We start from the raw sequence: 25705 nt of genomic DNA, 5'->3' as shown, positions 1-25705 counted from the left end.
CTTGTGGGCTCAAAGGAAGCCGCGGCAAGCAGGAGAAAAGCAGCAAGACATCAGGGCCAGCTCCCTTCTTGGGGGATAGAATTACAGCTGACCCAGATATCTGAAAAGGTCAGATAATGTTCCCTGTCTCCCACTATGTAGGTCATGCACGAGGCGGGACTTATGGGGCTCAGGAAAGTGGTGTCACGGTGGCTCCCACAATCGGTCAGATGTCCAGACTGGATTTGGCATTTTTGTCCACCTCTCTTCCCAAGGACCTGGGACGGGCAGATGTTGTCGTTTGATGGGTGTTTAAGGTCTAGCTGCAAGGTGTAAGCTGTTCCGAGTAATAAAGCTGCCTTTTGCAATTGACTGATGGGGATTTTGTCAATGCCACCAGTGTCCAAGTGTTGCTATTATTATTATAGTTCATCACAGACTCAGCCAGATATTTTGGCTGGATCTGGCATTTTTGTCCTTCCCAAGGACCTGGGATAGGCAGTTGATGGTGTTCGAAGCATCGTCCCAGGATGTAAGCTGTTCCGAATCAAGCTGCCATTTGCAATCGACTAATGGGGCTTTTGTCAATGCCAATGGTGATATTATGGTTTGTCACCCCACTTAGCTGGATGTTTAGGCTGGATTTGGCATTGAGTCTATCCCAAGGACCTGTTATTATTATCATGTACATGTTTTCCACAATTTTTTTTTTTTTTTTGCATTACTGGCTACATCTCTGCCCAAGACCCCAAGTTCTGCCTCTCTTAAATCCATCCTTCCAGGTGAGGATCAACATTAACCTTAACACATCTCAATTACAGACTGATTTTCACATGCCGTTTTTTGGAAATTAGAATGGCATGAATTTATATCGGTCTCCTATTGGCTACCTTCAGAAAGTTCCGCAAATGTGGTGGAATGGAGTCTGGATTCCCAGGAGGGAGGGGCTGAATTCCTGAGGACCGAGACATAGTAAAGCTTAGATAGCCTGGTCGTGTGAAAGAGGGCCAAGATGGGCTCTCTCTAGAAGTTCTCAGAGTATACATTTAACGAAGCGAGTACCTTGCTTTAGCCTGCCAAGATTCTGTCTATAGGCTAGGAACTGCTAGAAGAACCTCAATGTGTCTTTGTCAGTTTTTGGAGCTTGACCTCAAAGGAAAGAGGAACCAGGTAGAAAAGAATCAATCTCTAACCTGCTCATATTTCTCCAGCTCGGTGTGGTAGATCTGTCTGATCTGCGTCAATTTGGCTCGGTAATCTGAGTGTTCAATAGAATTATCTGAAGTTCCACCCGAAGCGGCCGCCGCTGCTGCCGCCGCCGCCGATCCGCCACCTTTCTCGGGACCCGAGACGCCTTCTGCGAGAAGCATATTGTCCAACCTCATGAGCTGTGGATCCGGAGGGTCTTCCTCTTGCGCCCCTCGGATGCTGAGACCTTGGGAGAAGGAAAGAAAAAAGGAGATCTCCGTTGGCTCCACATGAAATGTCCACACCTATGTTGCAAAGCCACAAAGCAATCTATAAGGCTTTATTTACAAGAAGCAGTTTTGGATAATGAAGGAAAAAGAAAAATTAGGAAGGCCTGATTTCAAACCGGCCAGTATTGTGAAAAAGGCAGGAATTCCTCGGCCCTCTCCATTTGTGCTATTTCAGAGAGGAATGCAGGACCTGAATATCCAAGGAAATGAGTCCATTTTGGGTGCTAAGTAAGAAATATCTCCTCTTTTTTTTGGGCTGTTCCATGATAAGTAACTCCTGATCTGGTCTCCGTTACTGCCTTGCCTGCACAAATCAGAGTCTCAGGGCTCCAAACATCTGGGCGGGTGGCAGCAGCATCTGTTTATTAGCAGGCAACCCCCCCCCTTAGTTCCTCTCTCTCTCCCCCCTCCCTCAAAGAAACGACAAGCTGCCCAGGAGAAGATCCCCGAGTTATGCCTTGTCAGCAAGTCCCATCTGAGCGCCCCCAGATCAAGGCTGACAATTTGTACGTTTAATCGGGTTGGGGTGGGCGGGCTGCCAAGATGTTTCTCCACACCGCAAAACACAAGGTTGAGATTATAATTACAGATGTAAGGAGGAGAAAAATGGCAAGACCTCTTCAGACGGCTGGGAGATGCACGGCAACCCTCCAAAAAAAGAAAGAGAGAGAGAGAACCCTGTCTAATTAACGTCTTCTGGTAGGGTTTCGAAAGCAAGTTGTCCTGGCCAAATCCCTGGGTGGAGAGGACACACACACACACACACACACACACACACACACGAGCTTGTGTGTTGATGTCTTTCTGGCCAATGGGTGTCCATATCGAACCAAATACAAGTTCCATGCTGGGAACAGCCAACTTCTCAATATCCACAAAGCACGAGCCTTTGGCTCCAAAATGGCAAGTGAGACCAGCTTCCCTTCCTCCAGCTTCCGATTCAGCTTGGGGGATGAAGATGAAGGAGATGACGACTGTGCCTTCCTGCTTGGTGTTTCAAACTCTGTTTGATCCATTTAGTCAGGTCAACCAGAATCCTGGGAAAATGCATTTCGAATCATTCGAAGAGACTGTGGGGTCCTTGGTGCGCTCCGAGCTGGGTGGCTTCCTTGCAGACGTTTCATTACCCAATTAGGTAACATCATCAGTGTTAGAAAAGGAAGGTACTTGCAGAGAGGAGGAGGAGGAGGGAGAATGGGGAGGAGGAGGCAGGAGGAGGGAGAGGGAGACTGTGAGCTTGGTGGTTTTCTTGCAGACATTTCATTACCCAATTAGGTAACATCATCAGTGTTAGAAGGAAGTGAGATTTGCTTCCAGCACTGATGATGTTACCTAGTGGGATAATGTAAGTATGCAAGAAAACAACCCGGCTCAGAAAGCACCAAGGACCCCACAGTTCTCCTCCTCCTCCTCCTCCTCCTCCTCCTCCTCCTCCTCCTCCTCCTCCTCCTCCTCCTCCCTGCATGCTCCACTTCCTCCTAGCACTGATGATGCTACCTAGTTGGATAATGAAATCTGCAAGAAAACCACCAAGCTCAGACAGCATCAAGGACAAATACAAATATTCCCTTCCATTGAGACTCCATCTTTCATGAACTCACTCTAAACAAGGGTTGAAAATCTCTGTCAATTTCCAAAATTCCACCTTTTCCCCCAAGACAAGCATTAAACACCCTTCCCTCGCCGCTGTGCGATTCCCACTTCCTTGATCTTGCCCAGATCAAGAGGTTGGTCTTGAATCTTGGATTGAAGGGCACCTTTCATTCTCTCCTGGGCAATGGACATGAACCCTGTTTTAATTTCTTCCTTAAACACACACTAGTATGTTATTTGGAACACAAATACACTACTGAAGACGCAACGATGGAGAGGATGTTTGTACAGGTCAGTTTTCCCTGTCTATGCATGACCACCATCCTTTATCAATTAAGCACCAACGCTATGAACATTCCCCACATATAAGCTCACCGCACTGCTTATTGTTTGTCTATTTTTATTCCCCAGTATATCAACCTACAGGTTTATTACTGTTTAGCTCGGTGACCTTTGAGCGCTTCATGGTATTAGAGATATAGCATGGACTTCACCGGGCGCAACCATCCATCACTTCTAGCCTAACAGGAGAGTACTAATAACATTGGAAACGCAAGGACTCCATCTAGATTGTTATGCATCAGCTTAGAAAAAAAATAAGTAAATCGAGATTGAAGGGGGAAAAAAGGCTGCTTGGACTGGTGCCCCCTTTGAGGGATCTTTGGGGCTGTTGCTTTCAACCCCAACCATTCCTTGTCCATGGGGTCCCTGGTGCCCTCTGAGTTTGGTGATTCCCTTGCAGACATTTCATTGCCTAAAGAGGTAAGCTCATCAGCGCTAGCAGTTGTGGCTTGTTCCCTCTTTATATATACGGTAGCTCTGAGCTTGCTTGTTTACTTGCGGATGTTTCACTACCAAACTAGGAAACATCATCCGTGCTAGTGAGGGTGACCTTCTCCCAGTTTATATTCAGTAGCTCGCCCTGTATTCAGACCCTACATTTAGATAAGCAGGGATTAACACCAGACAAACAAACTAGGTAACATCACCAGTACCAAAAGGGAGCTGTTGGCGGAGGTGTGGGTATTTCCTTGATTAGAATGTTGTTTTCTCCTTGACTGTTTGTCTGGTATTAATCCCTACTTATCTGAATATTGGGTGCCAGGGACTGGTTGCATTGTCACTGAATATAAAGAGGGAGCAAGTCACACTCACTAGCACAAATGTTGTAATAGAGTTGAGTAATGAAACATCTGCAAAAAAACCACCAAACTCAGAAAGCATCAAGGACCACAGTCTTCCTCCTCCTCCTCCTCCTCCTCCTCCTCCTCCTCCTCCTCCTCCTCCTCCTCCTCCTCCTCCTCCTCCTCTTCCAGAAACCCCACTCCCTTCTAGCACTGATGATGTTGTTTAGTTGTTGGGTAATGAAGGGTCTGTAAAGAATCAAGCTCAGTGATCACCTGGACCCCACAGTCCTCCTCCTTCTTCTCCTCCTCTTCCTCGTCTACCTCTGATAATGTTACCTAGTTTGGTAATGAAATGTCTGCAAGAAAACAACCCAGTTCAGAGAGCACCAGGGACCCCACAGGTCAACCCTGAGCTATCCTCTTCTATCCACATTCCTTTTCCGCTGGAGACATGTTTTACCGGCCTCTCCTTGGGCGCAGCCCAGCAGGTCAGCCACAAGCTTGTTTTCTCCCAATTTCTGGTCTACATCGCGCCACACTCTTCATTTCCGTTTCGGTAAGATCCCGACAAATCGCATAAGCAGAGGCTCCAGCCTTGTTTCGCCACAAACCTGCCTTTGTTACAAAACCCCCGTTTTAGCATATCTTTCCGCGGATCCTAATTAACTGTCTTTCAACCCGCTAGGCACCTGCCTTCGTAGATAACACGGGGCTCCTGGCCCAGCTCCGGCATTCAGAGGCCAATAAATAAATTGCAGGTCAACATTGTTACAAAGCCTCCCCCTCCGAATTAAAGCCGTCTCCTTCAAGGTACAAAGCCCCCCCCCCATATGAAGAGCACCCTGAAATCCCACTCGAAACGGTATGATTACAGGGGCCGTTGGAGTTTAATAATCTGACAGCAATTCAGGCATTTTCAAAGCTCATTAAGGGTTCATTAATATATGGGCAAGCTTTTGAATTATAAATAAGCAGATTAGAAACCCGCGGTGTGGGGATTGCACGGTAGGTATGCTGGCGAACGGAATAAGATTGCAACCGCAATGAAAAGGCTGCCTCGGAGAGCTCTTGGTGAGCTAAAAGACAAAGCTTTTTTTTTTTTTCCTGGCCTTATTAATTAATTCAGTTCCGTGTTCACCTTGAAAGGAGGGCATGCTGGTTTTTTTTTTTTTTAAACCAAGGCTTTAAGTCCAATGTTTTCAAAACATGCCCATCACAAAGGAACACTGGGCCATAACATACAAGGATTTAGGGGTCCAACAGTGAAGCAAGGGTGGGGTGGGGGGTGGGGAGGCAGCTAACGTTAAACCAACCAACTTCCAAGAGAACGCTTCTGTGAAAGAAAGATCCAAAACCTTTGTCTCACCCCTGAGAATTAGGAAGGGAAAAAGAATAATCAAATGCAGGAGAGAAGCAACCTAGAACGAAGGAGAAGCTTCCTGACAGTGAGACCAATCAACCAGTGGAGCAGAAGATGCCTCCGGAAGTTGTGGAGGTTTTGAAGACGAGATTGGACAACCATTTGTCTGAAACGGTCTAAGATCTCCTGCCTGAGCAGGGGGTTGGACTAGAAGACCTCCAAGGTCTCTTGCAGCTCTGTTATTCTCTTATTCTGCCTCACGTTCCATGACTGTATTGATGGATTCACCCGGGGAATATAGGATGTATGGTCCAAGCAGTCCCGTTGGTGCTATTTTCTTTCTTTTTTTAAAAAAATCCATTTTCTTCCTAACTTTTCACAATGGGTCTTTGGGGCAATGCTAGCTTATGGGCCCCACCGCTGAACGCAAAGCATTACAACCGCACACCGTTATCGGATTCTTCTTGTGGAGTAGTGTTAAGGGAAAAATGCCCGCGCTTTCAGCGTTGTGAAGCGGATAGTCAGGCTATTTGGGTTATGTGAAAGTAACTAGAGAACAGGGAAAGGCTTCAGGAGAGATGGATATATGGGCAATCCTCAAGTTAGTTCATTTCGTCCTCAGCAGTTCATTTAGGAAGCGTTCAAAGTTAGGCTGGCACTGAAAAAAAGTGACTTATGAACGTTTTTCATACGTACCTCCCCACGGTCACGTAATCAGAATTCGGACGCTTGGCTCATCTTTCTGACGGCTGCAGCGTCCCCAGGTCACGTGATCCCCTTTAGCGACCTTCTGACAAGCAAAGCCAATGGGGAGGTCAGATTCACTTAACAACCGTGACGAGAAACATCATCCAATGGGGCAAAATTGATTTGAGAGGAGGACACCTCCAATTGCCCAAATCTACTAGTCAGCCAGTAAGCCATTGATAGTACTACAGGAGGAAATTTGAAAAGGGAAGCAGCCAAAGAGGAAAAGAAAAGATCCCCTCCTCCATATCTTCCTTCTCCTCCTCTTTCTCCTTGACCTCCTTCTCTTTCTTCTTCTCCTCCTCCTTGACTTCCTTCTCCTTCTGCTGATAGTCTATCTTCTCCTTCTCCCTATGTTTCTCCTCCTCCTTCTCTTCCTTCTCTTTCTCCTCCTTCTCCTTTTCTTTCTCCTTCTTCTACTCATTGTCTATCTTCTCCTCCTCCTCCATATCTTCTTCTTCTTCTTCTTCTTCTTCTTCTTCTTCTTCTTCTTCTTCTTCTTCTTCTTCTTCTTCTTCTTCTTCTTCTTCTTCTTCTTCTTCTTCTTCCTTCTCCTCCTCCTCCTCCTCCTCCATATCTTCCTTCTTCCTCCTCTTCCTCCACCTCTACACAATTCAAGCGTCTGTTTCTCAACTCGTACAAGCCTTAGATTTCAGTTCTACCCCAAGCCATACCGTCGCCTACCTTAAGTGGCAAAAGCCCCATGGCAGAAAAGTTGCAAAAACCAGCACTCCCAAATCAGAATCACCACACCCTTCCTCATCCCTTTTCTCACCCCAGGGGGACCGAGGAGGAAGAAAAGAACGGCTTTGGAGGCCTTGGTGCTCGCCGTCCTTCCTGTCTCGATGTCACTTCCACGCCTGCTTAAAGGTGACGGGCTAACGTCGGGCACGTTTGTCATGTCAGGTATATTAAATATAACGCGGCGATGCTTTGCACATTTCCTCACCAAGGCGGGGTTGTCACTTTCGCTTCACTCATTCTCTATTGAGGAAAAATGCAGCACTGGGAATTTACAAGGCTTTTCAGTTAAATGGACATAAATCACAGGTTTCATTCAAAGCGAATAATCACTGGCCATAAAGAGCTACTTGTCTGTTACCATATATTACAGCAGAGTTCCTGTGAGCAATAATGCAGCCATTCACGGCAAAAGGAAAACAGAGCGAGACATTAAGAGATGACATGTAATCCTGTTAGGCGCCTGACGTGGGAAAGGAACCTGACATTTTTATCATATATGTCCATTTCCATTTGGACAATCAGCAGAATAAAAATGATTACTTTGCCTTCCGCGCGGATCTACCTTCCCTTCCTAAAACAGCCCGGCGAGATTTGTTTACACGCCGGGCAAGCGGCTTACCAGGAATTCATAAATCTCCAGGTTGGGAAGTGTTTCACCTGATGCCTGGACTCCAAAAAGAAACAAAAAAAAAGAAAGAAAGAAAGAAAAAGAGGATTTCAAAAGGTTCCTATTGGGGTTTCTCCTCTTTTCTGTCCACCACGGAAGGAGTGATTGTCCACTTTGAGGCAAGGCGAAGAGCAACCAATCTAATAAATAAATCAATTTTATTCCACGCTCAATGTCTACGGAGAGTCTCCGTCATCCAGGCCAGGGTTGTCCCAAAGGTGCTTTTTCAAAAGGCCACTGGACTTTGTTTGTCCCTGAAGACGTTTCGCTTCTCATCCAAGAAGCTTCTTCAGTTCCGAACGGAAGAACTGGAGAAGCTTCTTGGACGAGAAGTGAAATACCTTCAGGGGAAAAATCACCTGCAGTTGCCTTTTGAAAAAGCACCTTTGGGTTTATTCCCCAAGCTTCTACAGTTCAAGGCCAACTAGTCCTGTATTCCATTAACCCGTGACCATTTCTGGCTGACGAAGAACAGATTTATAACCACTGTGCAGTCATTACACCAGGGCTGATGCACCGGGTGACTTTCTGACTGCGTCCCAAACTCAGTACATCCCTCCCCCAAAAAAGAAGTATGTAAAGACTCTGCAGTTTATCTTTCATATAGCTTAATTCAGACAGAAGAGAATATTTGTAGCTCAAGTTTGAACTATGGGGTTTCTTGGTGCTCTCTGAGTTTGGTGGTTTTTTTGGAGACGTTTCATTGCCCAACTAGGCAACATCATCAGTGCTAGAAGGAAGTGGGGCTTAGTCTCTTTTTTTGTATTTGCCACTTGTATAAAGGGAGGAAGGCCCACTCCCTTCTAGCACTGATGATGTGATCTAGTTGGGTAATGAAACGTCTGCAAGAAAACCACTAAGCTCAGAGAGTACCAAAAAACCTACAGTATAATTCAGACAACCCACAATATATATATATTACGGCTTTCTTCCAGAGAAACACTCCTCACCATAGTACATTCCCGGCACATCTAAGAAAGTTTCTAGTCCACAAGGATATTTATGTTGCCAACTCAACCACCCACCCCAATACCCACTAAGTTCTAAATAGTTGCGTTCAACTGGAAAAGTCCTTTTGGGGCTACAAGATAGCTGATAACTTTTTTTTAAGTACCTAATAAAACTTTCAGAAGATCCAGGGGAACGAATCCAACATCTAATCCAATAAACCAGGGAAATAAACAGCATTTATTAACTCAGCTCTGAACCATAATCGAAAACAGCCGAGAAAACCTTGCCCAAAAAACTCCGGCAACAGAAGGAAAGAAGCGGAGGGTCCTTTGAGATTTGAGAATCCTGGCTCCATATTCTTAGTCTGAAAGTTTACAACCTCAAAATATAAAAAGAAAATGTTTGCCCCCCTCTCAAAAACAAAACAAAACAAAACAAAAAACAGATCTTTCCTGTGGTTTACAGGTTTGACCGGATTTACAGCCTGGCACTCTCCTTTTCATGGGAACATGAAGTAACTTTTTATATAGATACTGAGAAAATATATACTAACTGGCTTTTTTTATATATACAGTATATATATATAAATTGAGTTCTTTCCTCGTGTTTTTATGTTGGTTACATTTATGACCGGCGATAAATTGCTGCCAGGTTGTGCCTGTTTTTTATGACTTCGTTCCCCTTTCACTTTCTCCGAACAGATTTCTGAGTTCTAGCAGCTTTCACGTCTATTGTTCTCGCTTGGATATTCCCACTTAGTCGGCCCAGGTTGAACTAAGTGAGTAAGAAGAGAAAGCCATACTTTCTGATCAGGTCTTTGTGTTCAGTTTCTCCACGCAGAGATCCTGGAGCAGTGGGTTCGATAAAACTTAAAAGGGTTATTAAATAGTCTGCTTTTCTGTTAGGTTCTAAGAACAAGAAAGGAAAACGAGAGAAGCGCCAACCAAGAGGGTTAGCCGTAATACGCACACCATCACAAAGCAAACACAGAATATAGAATAATGTTGGAAGGGACCTTGGAGATCTTCTAGTCCAGCCCACTGCCCGGGGCAGGAGTCCTTATTCTATCCCAGACAAAGAGCTGTCCAGTCGTTTCTTGAAAACCTCCACTGATGGAGCGCCCACAACTTCTGGAGCCAATTTGTTCCACTGGTTAATTCTTCTTCATTGTTAGGAAATTTCTCCTTAGTTCCAGGTTGCTTCTCTCCTTGATCAGTTTCCATCCGTTGCTTCTTGTCCTGCCTTCAGGGGCTTTGGAGAAGAGCTTGATCCCCTCTCCTTTGGGGCAACCCCTGAGATACTTGAAGACTGCTATCATATCACCCTTAGTTCTTTTGTGCAAACTTGTCTGCACTAGCTGGAAGGGCTGATGAAAGACACAAGGGAGGAAGGAAAATCAACCTTTCACATCTAACCTATTTTCTACTCTGGGTGTTTTTAAGTAGGTTGTGAATTTCAACCCACCCGGAGCTGAGGGATCAACAAGGTTACCCAATCAAATTCAAATAAACGGAAGTCTTTGCCTTCAACTCATCTTTCTCCTTCCCATTGTGAACATCGTTTCATTTCTCACGCTGTATAAAATTTTAAGATCCGCACGTCCCGTGGATTAAAATTCGCTTTCCAGGATAACTGATGTCTGGCCTCTTCTAAGGAGCTGCCACCGGTCTCCGTTTTAAATCCCAAGAGGAACATTTGTGCTTCTCTATTTGAAGGCATCTGAGCAGCTCTATATTCCCAATTCATCTACATTCTACAGCACCGCACAAAGTTTTATGTGCATGATTATAAAAGGATACAATCTCCCTTTGTCATTTAAACTATTCCGTGACACACAATTTTAATGCCAAAGCTCTTGTAAATTTCACGTTCGTGTAAACAAGCTAGTAATTTTCAAAAGCCAGACTCCCCTAATAAAGCAAGATGATTTGGAAGGCCCAGCAGAATCAAGAATCTAAAAGTAATGGATGTACTCATCAATCTAAATCTGATCTGTGTCAGCTTTATAATTTTCTCGCCTTTCTTTTGGCAGTCAAAAAAAATAACAATCCAAGGCAAGTAATCTATTTCCTGAGCTTCTTATAATCTCTTTCATCCTTTTTTGTTGTTTGGTTTTCTTTTTTCCAGGTTTTGAAAGAACTTGGCAATCCGCTTGAACAATCTGGGCTATTAGACTTTGTAGAACAGCAGACAAAATTGGGTGGCTGAGTGAAGAGCATCATAAGCTTAGAATCATAACACTACCACAAACGGTCCAATCCAACCCCTCCTCCTGAATTTCATTAATTCTGGTGCCAATTTAGTACTGAACTTGAGTTGACTAGATTCTTGTGTGTCAGCTTGACCAGTAAATCTTGAACCACAACTTAACATATGGTCCTGATCCTTTGCGCCTGACCTTAATCTAGTCGACTCAAGTTCAGTACTAAATTGGCATCAGAAAAGAATCATTGGGATTCAAGAGGGGTTGAGGTTGGGCCATTTGTGGCAACATAATGACTCTAAGCTGGTGACATGCTTAACTCTGCTCTCCCAGGCTCTGCCCGCTTTTCTCCTATGGTTTCAAATCATTGTCCTCATCCAAAAGATTGAAAATTTGTATTTCTTGTCATCGTCAGGTTTTCTTAAGCTTGACCAGGGCAGGAAACAAAGCAAGGTTGGGCTGATTTACAGTTAGGTAAGAGACCTTAGGAAATATCTGGGAAGAAGATTATCCTGAACAAATACCTCAAAAACAGTGTGTGTGTGTGTGTGTGTGTGTGTGTGTGTGTATGTGCACAATTTGAGTTATCTTTCCAAAAGATAACCCTTCGTGTATGAGATCTCATGACAAGGTAGGATCAGAAATAATTACTTAATAAATTGTACTACCAGGCTAACTCTATTAAATGTTTGGTTGAAGTGAACCAGAGTGCCTATAAGCAGACAGATAATTTTATTTTAGGATCACTTATTGACTAAAAGTTTCCTGTGATGAACTGAGACTGTTAAGGCAGTCTTGTAAAATAGGCGGAGGGCTAAGTCTAAAAGCAGGAGTTCACAATCCGTCCAACAAACTCTGAATTTGAGTTCAGTCTCAGAAGAAGCATTCCCAAAAAAGGAAACTCAGAACGGCTCTTCCAAAGTTTTAAGAGGGAGCGTTCATTGGCAGACTACGTCAAAAATAAAGGGAAATGTGCCTTTTCTTTTTCCTGAATTTGAGTTCTCTCCCAAAAGAAACATTCTCTCTCTCTCTCTCTCTCTCTCTCTCTCTCTCTCTCTCTCTCTCTATTCTTCTCTCTTTTCTGTCCCTCTCCTCTTTCTCTCTCTTTATCTCTCTCTCTCACACATACACAAACACAAACTCAGAATGCCTCTTCCAAAGCACTGAGAGAGAACTTTCATTGGCAGACCATGCCAAAAATAAATCAGAATATCCCTTTTCTCCTCAATGTCACTTTTTCTCCCTCATTTAGGTAGACCTCATCTGACTTTAACTCGTGATATATCACCGTAAGATTTCTTGAATTCTACAAGAATATTAGAAGTGCAGAATGTCAGAAAGGAGCCCTCGTGTAATATCATAGCACTTTCTTTTTCCACTTTGTCTGCAGATATTGTACATTTCCAAAAAGATAACATCCATCTTTAGTAGACAGGAAAAGCAAGAGGGAGTAAGAGATGAATGAAGCCGAATTCTCACACCCTCCAGGATTCAACTCCCGGCCAAGAGGTTCATTGTCCCAGGGAATTGTGAGAAGTGCAATCTCAGCACATCTGGACCTCACCAGATGGTGGAAGCCTGCTTGAACACTAATCAAACAGCCATCAAAAGATGAGGAGAGTTGAAGTTGCCTGGAAAAGATCTGCCCTCTTCCCTTTAGACACAGGACACACAATTAAACCTTCCAAATATTCAAAATGTCATACCAAGAGTCTGAGCATCGCAGATTGAAGTCCCTGGCCAAACGAAAGTAGTTTGGTGTAAGTCAAAGGTTTTGTTTTGCTTTTTTGTTTTTTAAAGGAAGGTAGATGTGGTGGAATCTGGCCTTGAGTTATGGGAGAAGGCAGTAAAGAGAACCATCAGTCTTGAATCATTGCTATGCAGGAAGCACAGAAAAGTTCCTGCCTAATTCTTCACAGCTTTTATCCGATCGTTATGCAGAGTGTGTGCTTTATCCTGGCAAGAGTCTGTCTATTAGGCAACGAGCAATAAAGAAACTACTCTGGGCATTTACATGGGTTGTACTTGGTTTCCCATGCCTGACAGCAGATGATTCAGCCAAGATCATAAGCATGTAGGCAAAAAGGGGGACACGCTGGAAGATATCTCTATAGCGGTACAAAAAGTGCTGGATGTAGAATATAATAATGATAGGAAGGAAAAGCAGAGGGGGAGTTGTATTCCAGATGTTATGGCGCATGTTGCTGGAGGACACGTCACCTAAGAAAAGTGAAGTGGAACCCACATATCCAGATTCCGACTCTGAGAGGAGGAGAAAGACAGGAAGGAAGGGAGGAAGAATATGGAAAACATCCAGGCAGGTAAGAAGGGAGAGAGGGGGGAAAGAAAGAAAGAAAGAAAGAAAGAAAGAAAGAAAGAAAGAAAGAAAGAAAGAAAGAAAGAAAGAAAGAAAGAAAGAAAGAAAGAAAGAGGGGGGAGAGGGAGAGAGAGAGAGAGAGAGATTGAGATTTCATATCCACAAGGAAATAAAAAGTTCAGTTTGGGATTCTTTCTTCCCTCTTATCTAAAAGGCCCAAAGACACCATTTTCATGGAACTGTGAGAGAGGGCAATAACAAAGGGTTTTTCTAACCTGTCAGTAAAAAAATAAAGACAGCCCCCTCTTCTCTCAATTCCCTTCTGTCTCCCCCTCTTTGTTTTCCCCCCAGTGGCTACTTCAGGTGGAATAGCGAGAAATGTCAGCTTTGATCCGAGCTGGCTGGCCCACGAGGAAGAAAAAGCAAATAAAATAAAATAAAATAAAATAAAATAAAATAAATATCTAGCGGATGGCTCAGCTCCAAGACCTTCGAACGAAAGGAGAGGCCAGACCACCGCCGCCAAACCGAACCTTGGCAATAACCGTCTCCGCAGAAAATTATGAAGCAGCTCCATAAATCCAGCCTCTTCCCTCTTCACGCCGGCTCATTACAGGCCGCCTGGATTCTCTGGGCAGCCGTAATTCTGCCGGCAGATATACCGGAATCACCTTGTCAATACCCAACGGTGCCCGCCTCTTCAACTACCGCTGCCTCTAATATGCTGCTCCTGGATGGGATTTGGCTGACCTTTAATCTGAGGCAACTTTACTCTCATCACCAAAGTGTAAGTTGGAGAGCCATAAAAGCGCAACCTCCGGGAGGCAAGGGGGAGTGCTAAAGCTCTCCTAACTGGGGAAGCTAACCTTTGGTAATGGCTTTCTCTGTAAATGGGAGAAAGCGGGGAGAGGGGGAGGGAGGGAGGGAAGAAGAGGATCAGGCAGGAAACAAACACGAGTGTCTGCAAGCAAAGAGGTACGGCAGCCCTTGTGTTAAAGATTTGGGAGGCGGAGTGTGTGTGTGTGTGTGTGTGTGTGTGGAAACCAGGGCTAAAGCAATAGCAAGGGGTATCTATTCATTGGCTCAATTGCTGCTCTCTTTCGGGTTTTGCTCTTGGTAGCCACAGAAGAGAATATTTGTAGGTCTGGATTGGGTTACGGGGTGCTCGGTGCTCTCTGAGCTGGGTGTTTTCTTGCAGACGTTTCATGACCCAGCCAGGGAACCTCATCAGTGCTAGAAGGGAACAGGGTTTGCAGAGAGGAGGAGGAGGAGGAGACTGTGGGATCCTGTTGCTCTCTGAGCTTGGTTGTTTCCGTGCAGACGTTTCATGACCCAACTAGGTAACCTCATCAGTGCTGGAAGGGAGAGAAGTCTACATGTGTGCAAGTGTTCCAATGTAGTTCTTGCTCATGACAGATGTTAGACAACTACCAAACAATGCAACAAAGCCTCTTGTCAAGGCTGGTAAACAATTGAGATTTTTCAGTTGGGTTCTTTAGGTGATAGCTGCAACTTTTTCTGAATGGAAGGGTTGGGAAGGAAGGAAGGAAGGAAGGAAGGAAGGAAGGAAGGAAGGAAGGAAGGAAGGAAGGAAGGAAGGAAGGAAGGAAGGAAGGAATGAAGGAAGGAAGGAGAAATAGTAGTGGATAAGAAAAACCTCAAGGCTGCTGTGCAGCAAGCGAAGCTGGTAAAGCATTAAACATTTAAAAACAATGCTGGGAACTCCCCGAAGGAGAAAAGAGATATTAATGAACGTGCCCCAGAATTAGCCACCTGGGATCTCAAAGAAAGCAACTTGTCGAGCTGCAATGGTGATATTTATCAAAAAGGCAAAACTTTTCCCCCCTGGCTGCTGCCAATGCTGGACAAGGGCCATCTTTCTAGATACACCCCTGTGGGCCCCACTCGCTTTCCTTCTTCCTCTGGGAAGAACGGAGGGTTTGGGGGATGGAAATCCATGCCCAAAAGAGAATTACGACTGTGATCACCGGATCAAAATCCAGATGCAGTGCAACTGACTCATACTTATGACGGTTGCAGTGTCCTGGGGTAGGGTGGGGTGGGGTCACCGATCCCTTTTTGCGACCTTCCAACAAGGGGAAGCCAGATTCATTAAACGACTGTGTCATCCGCTTCACAACTCTGGTGGTTCACTTAAGAACTGTGGCAAGGAGAAAAGTTCGTAAAATGGGGCAAAATTCGCTTAACAACCACCTCACTTAGCGGCGGAAACCTGGGGCTCCATCGTTGAGAGCCTTCTTTAAGACACAAAGCACAAGAGGGAAAGAGGGAAAGAGGAAAGCTGTTTTGGATTCCCTGCTTTGGTTTCCTGACAGAGCAAGGGGAAGGGCGGAGAGGAGACAACACAGGAGCCTTGTCAAGTCAGGTCTTTGCTCTACTGCTTTGATGAACCAAGAGCGCTGGGTCAAAGGAAGCTGAGGGTGATTGGGAGGGGGTGAGAAACACAGGAGAGAGAGAGAGACAGAGAGAGGGAAAGAGGGAGGAAAGGAGAGAGGGAGAGACGGAGGAAGAGAGGGAGGAAAGGAGAGAGAGAGAAGGAGGGAGAGAAAGTAAGAGAGACGCAGAGAGAGAGAGACAGAGAGAGGAAGAGAGGGAGGAAAGGAGAGAGGGACAGAGAGTAAGAGAGACACAGACAGACAGACAGACAGACAGAGAGATGGAGGAAGAGAGGGAGGAAAGGTGAGAGAGAGAAGGAGGGAAAGAGGGAGAGAGATGCACCCAGAGAAAGACAGATAGAGAGAAAGAGAGAGGTTGGATCACTTCTTTCCTTCAAAACCATCCAATTTCAGAACAGAATCCTTTCGTTTTGTTTTAAAAATGAGGACGCAAGCTTCCTTCAAAAGATGCTAGCAAACACATCAGGGAAGGAAAGTGGAAGGCAAGGGGGAAAAAAATCACAGGTCTTAAAATCCCTCTTGGAAAAAAAAAGACCCTTTGAAATGACAAGGGGTCAGTTGGACCGGTGCTTGTTGCTAGGCAACGTGAGCCACAAAACATCTTGATACCATTTAAGACAGAAGAATAGATGGGGTGGGGGACAAGCTGATGAATGAAGCTGCTCCAGTGGTAATGAGAGCAAGTATCCAAATATATCTGGGGTTCTTAAAGGCCAAGAGACGCATTAGGCTCCCCGGGAACTTCCCAAAGCAAAAGGAAAGGAAAGGAAAGGAAAGGAAAAAAATCATGGCTCTTCTTTGTGAGAAGGAACAAGCAAAACAAGGATGGGCGTTTCTAGGCTGCACAAACAGGCAGGCCTTGACTTGTGACCACAAAATTTCCGTTGCTAAGTGAGACAGCTGTTAAAGTTAGCCACAGAGCTGTTAAGTGACTTGACTTGTCCGAAGGTTGCAATAGGCCAGTGGTTCTCAACCTTTCTAATGCCATGACCCCTTAATACAGTTCCCCATGTTGTGGTGACCCCCAAGTGGGTGTGGCCACCAATAAGAGGGAGTAGGACAGCTAGGGAAAAGGGGGAAAAATGGCGGACAGCGTGGTTTGGCGACCCCCGTGAAATGGTCATTCGACCCCAAATGGGGTCCCGACCCACAGGTTGAGAACCACTGCAATAGGCAATCACGCGACCCCGGGACACTGTGTCCGTCGTAAGTATGAGTCAATGGCCCGAATTTTGATTCGTGGAGGGGCTGCAAACGTCAGAAGTGTGAAAAACACTCCTAAGTCACCTTTTTCCAGCGCCGTTGCAACCTCGAATGTTCACTAAATGAAATGTTGTTAGTCGAGGACTGCCTGGGCTGTGGTTGAAGGGGTCAGCGAGGCCTGGGGGCCACAAACGGAGCCGATCAAGGGGATCCATTTTCCAATAGCTTAGAAACAAATCTCTACACACAAACAAATCAAAACTAGCATTGCAGCTTGTACATGTTTGGGGCTCTCCATGGTGCTGGAATCAGTTGCTTTCTTTTGCAAAGTCCAACCATTTCCAGAAGGATTCCACTGATTTTTTTTTTTAGATGGATCCCAATGACAGTTCCCTTTCAAAGACACTTCCCAAAGAAGCCAGCTAACCGGTCCTGTCTTAATCCTATTTATTTAAAGAGTATTGAGCATTTCAGCTCTTCCTTTGAGGAAACGTTATCCTTTTTATAACCTGACCAGCTTATTCCATTCCACTATGGCAGCACTAATCCATTGGCCCTGTTTTCACACCTAAAAATAAAACCTTTATGTGGTTCTTACCACCCCTTCATCCCAGACTAAAACCTCAAGTCACCCTAGAGTCACAGCCCAAAGGATCTTCAAACAGTCCGTTGCAGGAAAGAGGCCATATTTGATGGGTGAACCAGGTGTCTCTTACACAGTAGGGCCAAATTAAATCCCTCACGTTGGGTTTTCCTTCCCGGAAACTTCAGTCTTGTTGCCAAATCACATGGAAAGGAAAGGTGTGGGTTCTCATGTAATGCAAAATTGAATGCCTCCATCTGGAGCTAAGAGGGCTTGGTTCTTAAATGCGTGCCATCACAAAAGACGCATCTGGAAAGGAAAATGAAGTCCTCCTTGATTTCCCCCTCTCTTCTCTTTGTGAGAAAAGGTTCCGAGCTAGTTAAACTTCTGAGTCCCACAGGCAACACACACAAACCCTCCAGATGCTGAAGAGGAACGAAGGAAAGAGCAAAAGTGATGATGACAACAGCAGCCATCTTGCGCTTCTTCCCAATTAGTGAAATTCTGCAATTAGCAAAGGGGTCACATCGCATTAGTATCAATTAAAGTGTTTTTCCTGGATCGCTCTAACCATTCGCTGGCAGCAGCTTGGAACAGACAGAGATGACTCCAATCCGAGCCTACATTCCTACTGTCCTAACCACTACACAGCTCTCTCCTCGGTGGTCTTCTGCCAGTCTTTCCATGATAAACTTCCTAGGCAAGTGAAGGTTTGACCTGTAACTTTGTGCAAAGCGCAACGTCAACTCAGTGCCTTCGTAAATTAGGTCCTTATCATTTATATTTCACAGCCTGCCGTAACTAGCACCCTGTCTACACTGATGAGGTTACTTAGTTTGGTAACAAAACATCTGCAAGAAAACAACCAAGGAACTACTGCATATAAACAGACAGCAATAGCACCGATGATGTTACTAAGTAGGGACACTTGCAAGCTCAAAACTACTGTATATAAACAGGGAGCAAGTCACGCTCCTTAGCACTGATGATGTTCCCTAGTTGGGTCATGAAACGTCTGCAAGAAAACCACCCAGCTCAGACAGCACCAAGGACCCCTCAGTTCAACCCTGAGACACAAATTTCTCTTCTGTTGGAACTTCCATACAACACCATTTCCACTCCCCTTCTCAACCATACTGAAATTACTAATATGCTTGTCTTCCCTCCTGCGCACTTTCCGATGCTGAGCAAAATAAAATAAAATAAGGCAAGGCTTCCTATGAATCCATCAGTTCTCCTTCCAGCTGATCAAGAGAGGCACCATCACCCTTGAGCATTCAGCTATTCCAGGAATAACAAAACTCTCTTCCTCTACACTGGAAAAGACAAAAGGCAGGGGAAGAATTGCTAGTCTCCCCCCACACAGACACAGACACACACACTCACAAATTCAGAAATCTGTGTTTTGTGCGTGTCAGGGTTTTGCAAGACAACAACTGCAGTTGAGTTGGAACAAAAGCAAACTGGCATCCAACTGTCATTTGTTTTCTCTGTATAAATTCTCCGATGGCACAACAGGCTTTTTCCCCAAGAGTTACAATCGCAGAACTTTTGAGACAGAGAGAGAGAAAAAAGAGGAGATAGAATAACGGCTGGCTTAAATCCAGCCACTGCTTGGTACGTCTGTCAATAAGGACATCAGACTGAGAAGGTTGAGGATCACGTTCATGGATAAGGTGGAGCATTTACAAGGTTGCAGAAGATGGAGAGTATATCTGTCACAAACAGAGGCATGCGACTGCTCCTGTGGAAGGAGGCGGCCATGTCAACTGTGCAACCAATCTCTTGCCTCAATCCCAGTTGCCCATTCCAGAGAAGGCAAGAGACTGTAGGATGGGCAGAACCTGCGTGTGGCGCCAAAAGAGGAATCCGTCTAGAATCCCTACGTAGCCACAAGTTCTTGAACTCTGTTGACCCTTATCCAATCAGCTGCTAAGCAAAAGTTGAGAAGATACCTATGTATAGGCCTGAGTAACAATAAATTGGTTTAATTCAGGGGTAGGAGATACATCTTTAGATGGGTTAATCCTAGTCACAACTCCGGGTAATTGAAGAAGGGTGGAAGTGGGTGGAAAGGTTGGCTTCCTCCACAGAGAGGTTCCTTCATAAAAGGGATGTGAAGAAGCGACCATCAGCTCTACGGGCCTGAAATTGGAGACACAGATGGAGAAAGGAAATAGTTAACTGGCTAAGTACCCTAATTAAGAGTTTCCAATTTAATTAGAGCCAGGAATATTAATGCTCCTATTTTGGTGGGGAGGATATGGCAAACAAACACCCTTCCTTCTCTCTCTCTCTCTCTCTCTCTCTCTCCATTTCTTTTCTTTTCTTTAAGAGAGATTCTCTCTTTCCAGCCACCTCATTGGAGGTAAGGGGAGTGGGGGGGGGAGAGGGACGCCTTCCCCCACCCAGCTCTTGTGAGCTGACACAACACCACCCAGGTTTGCAACGAAGAACTTGTCAGCAATCAAGCTAGCAGAAGCTAATTAGCTGGCAGGTTAATGAGTGTGATGGCTCTTGACAGTGCTTTGTTGCAAGCCTCAACTGTATTTAAACAATAAATGATTATTACTTAAATGCGGCAGCGTCCGGAAGCTTATAAACAATAAGGATTGGATTGGAAGTCGGAAGGAAACGACCGACTGGGGAAGAGAGATTTCCAGAAGTCCACTTTGACTCAAGCAGGACTTCAGCTTCTTAAAAGACCCTCCTTGTGGAGCTGTATCCTTTTCAATGTGTGTTGACCAATAAAATTAAGGTCACATCCATTGGATGCTGTGGGGAACCAAAGATTTAGAAGCCTCTAGATGCCTGATGGGTGCACCAGAGAAGGATTAGCTGGCATTAAGATAGATGATCTCAAAGGATATTTCTTTGGGGTGTGCCATTTTGGGTAGAGGGTGCAAAAATAAAATAAAAAAATCCACCAGGATAGAAAGTGGGAGACTGTGAGTTCAAGTTCCCCTTTAGCCATGAAAATCAGCTGGGTGACTTTGGGCCAATCGCCAGGAGATGGTGAGTTCTAGTCCCACCTTAGACACGAAAGCCAACTGGATGACTTTGAACCAATCACCAGGTGACTGTGAATTCTAGTCCCGCCTTAGACAAGACAACCATCTGGGTGACCTTGAACCAATCATTCTCTCTCTTTCAGCCCATCTCACCTCACAGACTTGTTATGAGGAACACAGGAGGAGGAAGATGTGTTGGATAAGTCCGCTGCCTTGAGTTACTTGTAAACATAATAAAGGGGAGGCTACAAAGAAATGAATTAAAAAAAAAACACCTTAAAATGATTTTGGGATTTCTGAGGCTCTGTGGGACAAATTATGTCTGGGCTGGGCCACCACTGGCTCGGTTTTAATTATCGGGGATGTGGAAACAGGTGGCGAAAGGGGCGGAATTGCTCTGCAGAGAGTAACCCGTTTCTCTGCCCGTATAAAAAGGGCGAGGGGATTTCTTACAGCCCTCCTGCAATCCATAAAGCTAATGAGAAGGAGAGCTCGTCAAACCCCCCCCTTCAAGGTCCCCCCCCAGTTTAAAAAAGCTTTAAAACCCCAGCAATACAGCCACGCAGCAAGGCTGAAAAAGAAGGAGGTTTTGCCCTCTTAAGTGTGTTTACCACTCTGAGCAGACTGTGAGCTGAACCGTCTGGTGGAAGAAAGCTGAGGGGCTGGGGGTCCCCACCTCCCACCCACCCCCTTCAAACAGAGGGGGAAAGTTCTTTGCGACTGAATTTGCTGCCTTCCCTGAGAAAATCCACCAAAGAAAGCCGAAGTTTTTACCTGCTGAGCTGAACAACATTATCTAAATTATTTGTGCCTGGTTTCCGCTCCCTCGTAGCTACTCGGGGAAGCTGGGAGAGGTAATGATGATAATAATAATAATAATGCTCGCAAAATGCACAAGTAATAGAAAATGAAGAAACTCAAGCACTCCGGGACTTTAGGATTCAAACAGGCAAGCATCTGCCGTATAACCGCCCAGATTTAATAACTCTGGATAAGAAAGACAACCAAGTCCGGAGAACGGACGTAGCAGGATCCGATCGGAAGAGAGCCGAAGAGAAGGAAAAAAATAAAATAAATCAATCAATCAATCACAAAATACAAAGATCTCCAAATAGAAGCGGAAAGACTGTGGGAAAAGAAAGCAAAGGTAGTACCGATAGTGATAGGGGCCTTGGGTGCAAATCCCAGAACATCTGGAGCACCTCTGGGAGAACCATCGGCATTGGCAAAATCCCCGTCAGTCCCTTACGAAAGGCAGATTGACTTGGAACAGCGGACATCCTGCGACGGGACCTGGAATGCCTTCAAACAACACACCCAGGTCTTCAGGAAGAACTTGGTAGGTAGATAAAAAACGCCAAATCGGGACTAAATATTTGGCTGACTTTGCAACCAGCCATAATGAAATTCAAAGAGAGAGATGCACACTTCTATGTGACACCCCAAATGTTAGTTTGCAGCATCCTGGGTTCGTGCGATCCCCATTTGCAACCTTCCCGGCCAAGTTGAAGGGGGGAAGTCAGGTTGGCTTAACAACTGCACGACTCACTAACACAACTGCAGCGGTTCGCTTAACAAGCACGGCGAAAAAGGTTGTCGAACTGGGCAGGTCTCACTTAGCAACAGCAATTCTGTTGCGATCGTAACTCGAGGACTCCCTAACGCAGGACCATCACAATATAAACAGGAGGCCCGGTACAGTTCTGCTACATCACCAGCCTGTGTACCTAGACATTCATCACTGCAAAATCATGCACCGCCTGTGCCCTGACACAACACATGAGGAGACTTTTGAGCTGGATTTTGCTTTATTTAACTCCGTTTTGCAAGCCGCACGTTGAATTCCAGCTCTCGGCCACAACTTCTCAACTCATCCAGCTTAATTAAAAAAAGGGAAAAAAAAACACCCCAACAAAACTTCTTTTTCAAATATGTCCAACCTTCCATCTTTAAGAGATTAAAAAATGGGGGAAAAAGGGGTTGGGGTTGGGAGATTGACTAATAGAAAAGAGCTAGCTTTCTTTCTGTAATCCCAAAAGGAGAGGTCACTTTGTCACTGTACTTAGATTTGCTGCAAAGGAAATCAGAAATTTGCTCTTCGTATTTCTTTTATTCTTCCTTCCTTCCTTCCTTCCTTCCTTCCTTCCTTCCTTCCTTCCTTCCTTCCTTCCTTCCTTCCTTCCTTCCTTCTCCTCCTCCTCTCTCTTGTCTGCTTTGCTGGTTATTCATTTGCATTCCCTTTTATGCTCTTGGCAAACCTTTCGATTGAAAAGAAATCTATTTTGTTTTGTTTTTAAAAAAATTAATATTTCAAGAAGGGACTCCAGCTGAAGACGAAAGCTTGGGATGCTGGCAACTGGCACCAAGGCTGAGCCCGTCTTGAATGTGAAGCTTTGTAGAATGAGGGGAGGGGAGAGGAATTATTTATAGAGGGGTTTTTTTTTAACTATCCTTGTATATTGCAATGTTATTTCCTTTTTCTCACACACTAGCAAAAGCCCATTTTCACAACCGCTATAAAGTGACATGTTCACAGCCAGTAAAACAGCTCCATAAATAGCTTTGCCAAGCCCGGGCCGCACTCTTATATTCTTTTCCTCCATAAAAACCCGAGGTGAACCGGTGATTTTCCGTGGCGGGTTTTGTAAGGAGACAGAAACATTATGAGCGCTCATACGTCCTGACTATCATTTGCCACAAGCAATATCTGTCAGTATTAAATAAAGCTGCATTATAAATGTAAACAAAACAGCCGCATCTACAAAATGAGCTGTCCGCCATTGCTGGAGGCACAAAAGGAACCTTTCTTATTGACTCGGCCTCTTTATTTATCCTCTTCCACAGAAATGCACTGATTTGCTCTCTCTCTCTCACCTCCTCTCTCTCCTTCTCTCTCTCTCTCTCTCTCTCTTCCTCTCCCTCTCTCTGTCCCTCTTTCTCTCTCTCCTTCTCTCCCTCCCTCTCTCTGTGTCTATCTGTCTTTCTCCATGTCTCTCTCTCTCTCTTCCTCTCTGTCCTATGTCTATCTGTCTCTCTCTCTGTCCCTTTCTCCCTCTTTCTCTCTCTCCTTCTCTCCCTCTTTCCCCCCTTTCTCTGTCCCTCACTCCCACCTTCTCTCTCTCCTCTCCCTCTCTTCATCCCTCCCTCTCTCTTCCTCCCCCCTCTCTCTGTGTCTCTCTATCCCTCTGCTGTTGATGTTCCCTTTGTCTGCAACGGTCTAGGGTCTCCTGCTTCAGCAAGGGGTTGGACTAGTAGACCTCCAAGGTCCCTTCCAACTCTGTTGCACTATCAATAAATGTAAGAATTTGCCACCGATTTGTGGCTTTGCTCCGACTTGACATACGACAGAAAAAATTCCCAGCTGGCGTTCATATTTTCTTTTGAACAGCAAAAGATTACTCCGTGGATTGACTATGTAACCACACAATGTTTACATGGTCACACCAGAAAGCGCACAAAGGGGGAAAAAACAATTTTGTTAGGCGTGGACAGTCACTTGTGCTGCGAAAAGAAGCAACTACCACTACTCAGACCAGCAAATATATAACCAGGTTAGGCTAGTATGAATCCTGATATCTAAAGTACCAAGTGAATCAAACCGACATCAGTCCAACTGAAGAACACATCTACTACACTGAGCAGGCCGAAAGGCTGCAAGGTAAAGGAGATAAAACCACCTTGTGATAAGATGGGCGGTCAATAAATGTAAGGTAGGTAGGTAGGTAGGTAGGTAGGTAGGTAGGTAGGTAGGTAAGTAGGTAGATAGATAGATAGATAGATAGATAGATAGATAGATAGATAGATAGATAGATAGATAGACAGACAGACTGACAGAGAGAGGGATGGATGGATGGATGGATGGAAGCATCAACAAGCCCATCAGTTTGAACAGACCCTCAAAAACCAATCTAGAAATACAGACTTTTACCCATTTTCAGGGCAAACAGGAGAAGAAAGAGAAACCAAATAGAAAGGGAACATGCCTGGGCACCTGTGTGCATCCAAATGCAAATGAAATCTGAAATTCAGACATTAAACCACCTTGAGCTGGCACCTAATACACAGGAACCTCTTCTCCTTTTGCAGATGTAAGCACCGGTGCAGAAACACGGCCCCGCCACCCTTTTGACGAGGCCGCTATTAATTATTGCAATTTTGCCACGTTGCGGATAACGAGGCTCGTGGATCGGGGGAATCTCTGCAAAACGAACCCAGCCCACCAGCTTCTGATCTTCCCAGAGCTAAAAAGCCAGCCTTAATTAATGCACCAAGTTGCCATTTAAATAAAGCCGTGCGCAGCAGCAGCAGCAGACGAAGAATGGGGGTAGCCATGGAGAGGGAAGGAAATCCCACGAGGATGCCGGTCACTCCGACCCAGGACCCCCTTCTCCCCGAAAAACCTTGGGATTATTGCTTGCACAAAGCAAACACCGCACGCGCCTCTCCTTCCCCCACTCCCGGCCAGCTCTCTAAATCATTTCAATTCCTATTTCCAAGTATAATTTAATCTTTTTTTTCAGCGACACTTGATGCTTACTTCATCACGGCGTAATGACAGATTAAAAAGTTGTTGAATTAAATATTAAAAAGGACTTCAGGCAGTCCTGCATTTTTACGGAATAACACAGATTGGAGATGAAATGAGAAGCCCAAATGCATATTTTATGCGGGAAAGGGAAGACGGCGGCATGTGCGCGCACGAGCGCAAACACAAGCACACATTTATTTTCCTCCGGGCCACCTACTTTGTAATAAAACAGAGGACAGCGTCTGTGTTGTTTTATTATTATTATTATTATTTAGGCAAGGGAAGGAAGGAGAAGGTGTCGGAAGGTTCCTAGCGCTGAAAACTAGCGGCGCAACGTAACGTTTAAGGTCTGCTGGATGAGAGGAACGATTCAGTTATGTTCTTTCAAGATTATCTGCACTTCTGCGCTTCTCCTCCCCTGTTAACAGCTGAAATGCCGTTCAGTCCCATCTGGGCCTGGAAAAAGCATGCAATCCAACAGGCATTTAACCCGGTGTGTTGCCCCAAAGCAAAACGCAACCCAGGGAGCATGAAAAGCCAGAGGCATGAAACTTTTGTGGGTGTACTGGGTGCCGGAGGCCATGGGCTCCAAACAGCGTCAGACAAAAGCCGGCTAAAAGCTGAAACCGATTCAACTTAGGGCTTACATTTAGGCAATCACCAGGAGACAAGTCATTCTAGTCCCGCCTGAGACCTGAAAGCTGTCTAGATGGCTTTGGGCCAATCACCAGGAGACGGGGAGTTGTAGTCCCACCTGAGGCATGAAAGTCAACTGGGCCAGTCCTTCTCTCTCACCC

The 25705-nt window shown here is 45.2% G+C and overlaps 1 protein-coding gene across 5 annotated transcripts in view; it reads right to left on the bottom strand.

Moving 5' to 3' along the window:
- The window catches only part of PBX3 (PBX homeobox 3), a 115506-nt gene that overhangs the window by 17019 nt on the left and 72782 nt on the right, over nt 1-25705 (bottom strand). For all 5 annotated transcript variants that reach the window (XM_039323047.1, XM_039323049.1, XM_039323046.1 and 2 more), the window contains one exon: nt 1173-1414. In XM_039323047.1, the coding sequence (XP_039178981.1) occupies nt 1173-1414 (242 nt within the window). The remainder of the gene's footprint in view (nt 1-1172; nt 1415-25705) is intronic.

This window comes from Crotalus tigris, unplaced genomic scaffold (genome assembly GCF_016545835.1).
Source record: "Crotalus tigris isolate CLP2741 ecotype Arizona unplaced genomic scaffold, ASM1654583v1 scf7180000024153.1733885, whole genome shotgun sequence".
Classification (NCBI taxonomy): domain Eukaryota; kingdom Metazoa; phylum Chordata; class Lepidosauria; order Squamata; family Viperidae; genus Crotalus; species Crotalus tigris.
Note: the sequence above shows the minus strand (reverse complement) of the source record. Positions and strands in the feature narration are given on the sequence as shown.